Source organism: Palaemon carinicauda, chromosome 15 (assembly GCF_036898095.1).
Source record: "Palaemon carinicauda isolate YSFRI2023 chromosome 15, ASM3689809v2, whole genome shotgun sequence".
In the NCBI taxonomy this organism is placed as follows: Eukaryota; Metazoa; Arthropoda; class Malacostraca; order Decapoda; family Palaemonidae; genus Palaemon; species Palaemon carinicauda.
In genome coordinates, this window is record NC_090739.1 from 4,545,222 (window position 1) to 4,552,721 (window position 7,500).

At 35.5% G+C, this 7,500-nt stretch overlaps 1 protein-coding gene across 1 annotated transcript in view; it reads left to right on the forward strand.

Moving 5' to 3' along the window:
• The window catches only part of LOC137654812 (zwei Ig domain protein zig-8-like), a 112,754-nt gene extending 106,234 nt beyond the window's left edge, over positions 1-6,520 (forward strand). The window contains exons 6-7 of the mRNA XM_068388765.1: positions 1,879-1,963; positions 6,222-6,520. Coding sequence (XP_068244866.1) covers positions 1,879-1,963; positions 6,222-6,520 — 384 coding nt within the window. The remainder of the gene's footprint in view (positions 1-1,878; positions 1,964-6,221) is intronic.
• Positions 6,521-7,500: the final 980 nt, after the last annotated feature.

A 7,500-nucleotide genomic window follows, 5' to 3' on the forward strand; every position in this document is an offset into this window, starting at 1 on the left:
AAATTGCAGTAAAATAGGGATTTATTGCAATTTCTTGTGTTCTTTGTTCTTTTGCAATGGATTTCGCACAATATGACCGAATTCAAGAGAAAAGTCGATTTGGGCCGAAAATACGGCAAGGGGTTAACCTTGGTGTTTTGCCTATTTTTCGAAATATTTTTTTTCCTTGCAATGTTGCTAAATTGCAGTAAAATAGGGATTTATTGCAATTTCTTATGTTCTTTGTTCCTTTGCAATGGATTTCGCACAATATGACCGAATTTCAAGAGAAAAGTCGATTCGGGCCGAAAAAAAGGCAAGGGGTTAACCTTGGTGTTTTGCCTATTTTTTCGAAATATTTTTTTCTTTGCAATGTTGCTAAATTGCAGTAAAATAGGGATTTATTACAATTTCTTTTGTTCTTTGTTCTTTTGCAATGGATTTCGCACAATATGACCGAATTTCAAGAGAAAAGTCGATTCGGGCCGAAAATACGGCAAGGGGTTAACCTTGGTGTTATGCCTATTTTTTCGAAATATTTTTTTTCCTTGCAATGTTGCTAAATTGCAGTAAAATAGGGATTTATTGCAATTTCTTATGTTCTTTGTTCCTTTGCAATGGATTTCGCACAATATGACCGAATTTCAAGAGAAAAGTCGATTCGGGCCGAAAAAAAGGCAAGGGGTTAACCTTGGTGTTTTGCCTATTTTTTCGAAATATTTTTTTCCTTGCAATGTTGCTAAATTGCAGTAAAATAGGGATTTATTGCAATTTCTTGTGTTGTTTGTTCTTTTGCAATGGATTTCGCACAATATGACCGAATTTCAAGAGAAAAGTCGATTCGGGCCGAAAATACGGCAAGGGGTTAACCTTGGTGTTTTGCCTATTTTTTCGAATTATTTTTTTTCCTTGCAATGTTGCTAAATTGCAGTAAAATAGGGATTTATTGCAATTTCTTATGCTCTTTGTTCCTTTGCAATGGATTTTGCACAATATGACCGAATTTCAAGAGAAAAGTCGATTCGGGCCGAAAAAAAGGCAAGGGGTTAACCTTGGTGTTTTGCCTATTTTTTCGAAATATTTTTTTTCCTTGCAATGTTGCTAAATTGCAGTAAAATAGGGATTTATTGCAATTTCTTGTGTTCTTTGTTCTTTTGCAATGGATTTCGCACAATATGACCGAATTTCAAGAGAAAAGTCGATTCAGGCCGAAAAAAAGGCAAGGGGTTAACCTTGGTGTTTTGCATATTTTTTCGAAATATTTTTTTTCCTTGCAATGTTGCTAAATTGCAGTAAAATAGGGATTTATTGCAATTTCTTATGTTCTTTGTTCCTTTGCAATGGATTTCGCACAATATGACCGAATTTCAAGAGAAAAGTCGATTCAGGCCGAAAAAAAGGCAAGGGGTTAACCTTGGTGTTTTGCCTATTTTTTCGAAATATTTTTTTTCCTTGCAATGTTGCTAAATTGCAGTAAAATAGGGATTTATTGCAATTTCTTATGTTCTTTGTTCCTTTGCAAAGGATTTCGCACAATATGACCGAATTTCAAGTGAAAAGTCGATTCGGGCCGAAAAAAAGGCAAGGGGTTAACCTTGGTGTTTTGCCTATTTTTCCGAAATATTTTTTATCTCTCTCTACCTCATCAACGATGATGATGTAGAGAGAGATTATCCTATTCTATTATTAATAACGTCCCATATTAATTTTCAACCTATATGATAAAAAAAGGTTTTATCGATCTATTCTATTCTATTATTAACAACGTCCAATATTTAATTTTCAACTTATATGATAAAAAAAAATGGTTTTATCAATCTATTCTATTCTATTATTAACAACGTCCAATATTTAATTTTCAACGTATTTGATAAAAAGGGTTTTATCAATCTCTCTTAGAATGCACAACCGGCCGACACCGGAAACTACTCATGTTCCCCATCCAACACAGCCGCTACTTCCTTAAGGGTTCACGTCCTTAACGGTGAGTTCCTGCCCTTTTCTGTTCGAGATGAGATCCTGAAAGTCCTAGAGATTGAAACGAAAATATCCTATTATCCTTGCATGCTGAGCTGAAGCTGCATGTTAAACATAAAAAATCATCAAGAGAGACTCGTACTAATTAACTATTTTGTTAACATATAAAAGATTCCGTTCAAGGTGAGATCCTGAAAATCCTATAGACTGAAAAGAAAACATCCTAACATCCTTGCATGCTGAGCTGAAGCTGCATGTTAACCATAAAAAAATCATCGAGAGACTCGTACTAATTAACTATTTTGTTAACATAAAAAAGATTCCGTTCGAGGTGAGATCCTGAAAGTCCTAGAGATTGAAACGAAAATATCCTATCATCCTTGCATGCTGAGCTGAAGCTGCATGTGAACCGTTAATAAATCATCAAGAGAGACTCGTACTAATTATTGTTAACATATAAAAAAATTTTGTTCGAGGTGAGATCCTGAAAGTCCTAGAGATTGAATTGAAAACATCCTAACATCCTTGCATGCTGAGGTGAAGCTGCATGTTAACCATAAAAAAATCATCAAGAGAGACTTTCGTACTAATTAACTATTTTGTTAACATATAAAAGATTCTGTTCGAGGTGAGATCCTGAAAGTCCTAGAGATTGAATTGAAAATATCCTAACATCCTTGCATGCTGAGGTGAAGCTGCATGTTAACCGTTAATAAATCATCAAGAGAGACTTTCGTACTAATTAACTATTTTGTTAACATATAAAAGATTCTGTTCGAGGTGAGATCCTGAAAGTCCTAGAGATTGAATTGAAAATATCCTAACATCCTTGCATGCTGAGCTGAAGCTGTATGTTAACCATAAAAAAATCATCAATATAGACTTTCGTACTAATTAACTATTTTGTTAACATATGAAAATTTTCGTTCGAGGTGAGATCCTGAAAGTCCTAGAGACAAATAAAAATATCCCATCATCCTTGCATGCTGAACTGAAGCTGCATGTTGACCGTCAATAAATCATCAACAGACACATTCGTAAATAATGAATTAAGTAACCATTTTGTTAACATATAGAAAATTCTGTTTATTTTGCGACAAAATATTATTCCTAGAATGGCGAGAGATGATCATTATCTTTATATACGTATCAAAAGCTGTGTCTTGGATTTAATTGATAAAATGTAAATATCCATCGTTGTGCAAGTGAAGTAGATTGTGTTAAATATCTAGGAAAATTATATGTTCATGCATGGTCAACCTAAACTGAGCTAATTTCCCTTTTGGAGCCACTGGGCTTATAGCATCCTGCTTTTCGAACTAGGGCTGTAGCTTAGCTATTAATAATGATAATAATAACGCTGCATATTAGCTAAAAAGGTTGAATATCCTTGCATGTTAATATTGCCAAGAATAAGTAATGTTAACTAAGAAGGTTGAATATTCCATATATGTTACCAAGAATAAGTGAATATTCCTTGCATACTCAACCGAAGGGACCTGTGTTAAATATCACCAAGGATTTTAGATATCTTTGCATGACAGATGCTGCCTGTCTTGGATAATAACACAGAAGCTCAATATCCCTGCATACTCATCATAAGCTTTAATTGTTTATTATTAGACAGAAAGACATTACATGTGCTCTTTGTAATCATAAGCTGCATGTGTTTAATATTGGTAAGCAAGACCTGATATCTGATATTACTGATCAAAACCTGCCTGTTTTTGATATAGGGTAGAAAAGCTTGGTAGTAATATGATTTTACTGATCAGAAGCTGCCTGTGTTTGATATTGGTAAGAAAGACTTGATATCTAATCTTACCTATCTAAAGCTGCTCGGTTTGATATTGGGTAGAAAAGCTTGGTATTAATATAATCTTACCGATCAGAAGCTGTCTGTGTTTGATATTGGTAAGAAAGGCTTGATAACTGCTTTTGCCAATCGGAAGCTGCATGTGTTGAATGTCGATAAAAAATGCGCAATATCTACCCTTACCAAGCTGCATGTGCTTAATATTGGTAGTAAATGCTTAATATCCACCCTTACCAAGCTGCATGTGCTTAATATTGGTAGTAAATGCTTAATATCCACCCTTACCAAGCTGCATGTGTTTAATATTGGTAAGAAATGCTTAATATCTACTCTTACCGAGCTGAATGTGCTTAATACTGGCAAGAAATGCTTAATATCTATCCTTACCGAGCTGAATGTGCTTAATATTGATAAAGACTTAATATCTACCTTTATCAAGATGAATGTGCTTAATACTGGTAAGAAATGTTTAATATCTACCCTTACCAAGATGAATGTGCTAAATACTGCTAAGAAATGTTTAATATCTACCCTTACCCAGATGAATGTGCTAAATACTGCTAAGAAATGCTTAATATCTACCCTTACCAAGATGAATGTGCTAAATACTGCTAAGAAATGCTTAATATCTATCCTTACCAAGATGAATGTGCTAAATACTGCTAAGAAATGCTTAATATCTACCCTCACCAAGATGAATGTGCTAAATACTGCTAAGAAATGCTCCATATCTACCCTCACCAAGATGAATGTGCTAAATACTGCTAAGAAATGCTTAATATCTACCCTTACCAAGATGAATGTGCTTAATACCGATAAAGGCTTAATATCTACCCTTATCAAGATGAATGTGCTTAATACTGCAAAGAAATGCTTAGTATCTACCCTTACCAAGATGAATGTGCTAAATACTGCTAAGAAATGCTTAATATCTACCCTTACCAAGATGAATGTGCTAAATACTGCTAAGAAATGCTTAATATCTACCCTTACCAAGATGAATGTGCTAAATACTGCTAAGAAATGCTTAATATCTACCCTTACCAAGATGAATGTGCTTAATACCGATAAAGGCTTAATATCTACCCTTATCAAGATGAATGTGCTTAATACTGCAAAGAAATGCTTAGTATCTACCCTTACCAAGATGAATGTGCTAAATACTGCTAAGAAATGCTTAATATCTACCCTTACCTAGATGAATGTGCTTAATACTGGTAAGAAATGCTTAATATCTACCCTTACCAAGATAAATGTGGTAAATACTGGTAAGAAATGCTTAATATCTACCCTTACCAAGCTGCATGTGCTTAATACTGATAAAGGCTTAATATCTACCCTTATCAAGATGAATGTGCTTAATACTGGTATGAAATGTTTAATATCTACCCTTACCAAGCTGCATGTGCGTAATACTAACAAGAAAGGCTTGATATCTGCCCTTACCAATCAGAGGGTTTAAGTGTTTATTATTAGCAAAGAATTTGAATATCAATTATTCATGTGTTTGTTAATATAAGACTGAATATCCTTGTAAAGGCATCAGAAGCTGTGTTTGGTAATAATAGAAAAGCATGATTTCCTTACATAGCCTTCAGGAGCTGTATGTGATTGGCAATATTAGAAAAGTTTCACATTCTTACATCCTCATTAGATGCTGCGTGTGTTATGCATTAGCAAGAACAACTCAAATTTCTTGCATACCAATGACAACATGCATGTGTTTGATATATGTGAGATATTACCAAGAAAAGCTGGATATCCTTGCGTAAGTTTCAGGAGCTGAATGCATTTGGTGTTAGCTAGTAAGGCTTGCAAATTTCAGGAGCTGTATTTTTTTTGTATAGCTAGTAAGACTTGCTAACCCTGTATATCCTTCAGATTCTCTATGCTGTATTAGAACACCAATATAAAATAATAGGTGTTTATGAGCAAAAACTTTAAATAACCTTGCATATCCTTTTCAAACAGTGTTTGATATTAGCAAGAAAAGCTTAATGTACATTCAAACCTCTCAGAAGCTTAATGTGTAAATCATAGAAAACTTGATAAAAGTCCAAATTCTTCAGAAGCTCTGTTTAGTAATATTAGAGAAGCTCAATTCTTATGAATGCTGCATGTGTTTAATTGCAAGAAAAGCTTAGATTGCAAAAATCCTTACGTACCCACCACAAGATATATATATATATTAAGAAGAGTCCAATGTCCCTGGATAGCCACCAGAAGCTGCATGTATATATGATCCCACTGGAAGATACAAGTATTGAAAAGACTGTCTGATCTTGCTAATGATGACTTCAAGGAAAGAATTTTTAAAAAATTGCCCTTAGCAAAATCTTATCTCTTATAGAAGTCCATCTTGATTAACGGAACGATTTCAAAACTTCAAAAAGTCAGGCACATCTGACTTTTTTAACTGGCTCTTTTACTAAATTTTCTGTTCCTGTAGGTGAGACCCCAGAAGCTGTACAGACGAACCGCGGGGGAACGATCCTACCCTCAGCATCATTCAGCGCCTCGTCGCTCATATCCTGCATCGTCTCCTACTTCTGCTCTCTCCTACTGTTAAGCCTCGTCCGCACCAGCAGTAGGCTTCAAGCAGGCTGCAATAGCGAGGCTTTTGCAATAAGCAGTGAAGAGGGTCAGGTCGTCTCCAAGCAGGAGACCCGAGTTATTCTCAGCAGAGGCGAATCTCAAGACACCAGCATCTCTTGTGTTGAACGTGTCACAAGCGGAAGCAATACTTGAGATGCTTCGGATGAAGAAGTCATTCCTCGAGATGTTTCTCTGATGGTGGATTTCATAGCTGAGTGTTACAGTCAGGTTATCTCCTGGGGGGGGGAGGAGGGGGGAGAAAAGTCTGTTTACTTACTCGGTCCCGGGACGGGAGGGTAAGTGGCCCTGTATTACCCTGGCTGGCAGTGTGGAATGTTCTTTGATCTTTTAAGGATTACTTACTGAAGTAGAAAGTTCATACGAGGGAGCAGTGATGGATCTCTCTCTCTCTCTCTCTCTCTCTCTCTCTCTCTCTCTCTCTCTCTCTCTCTCTCCAAAACAGCAACTTTATGTTTTCCACAACTCATTTCTCTCTATTGATATCCAATAGCAATACTATCTATTATTGTTTTACTGTTTCTATTATTACCCAATAACTATATTGTCCATTCTCTCTCTCTCTCTCTCTCTCTCTCTCTCTCTCTCTCTCCTCTCTCTCTCTCTCTCTCTCTCTCTCTCTCTCTCCATTGTCATCCAATAACCCTATATTATTTTCCATAATTTTTTTTAATACCCAAAAACTTTAAAGTTTCCATTCTCTCTCTCTCTCTCTCCTCTCTCTCTCTCTCTCTCTCTCTCTCTCTCTCTCTCTCTCCTCTCTCTCTCTCTCTCTCTCTCTCTCTACCTTACAACTTAACATTTTCCATAACTTATTTCTCTCTATTGATATCCAATAACAATACTAACTTTCATTGTTTTGGTTTATTATTACCCAATAACTATATATTTTCCATTCTCTCTCTCTCTCTCTCTCTCTCTCTCTCTCTCTCTCTCTCTCTCTCTCTCCCCCAACAACTTTGTTTTCCATACCTCATTTTTCTTTATTGATACCCAATAACAATACTACTTAGTTTTTTGTTTTTTCTCTCTATTATTACCCAGATAACTATATCTCATTCCATTATTCTCTCTCTCTCTCTCTCCTCTCTCTCTCTCTCTCTCTCTCTCTCTCT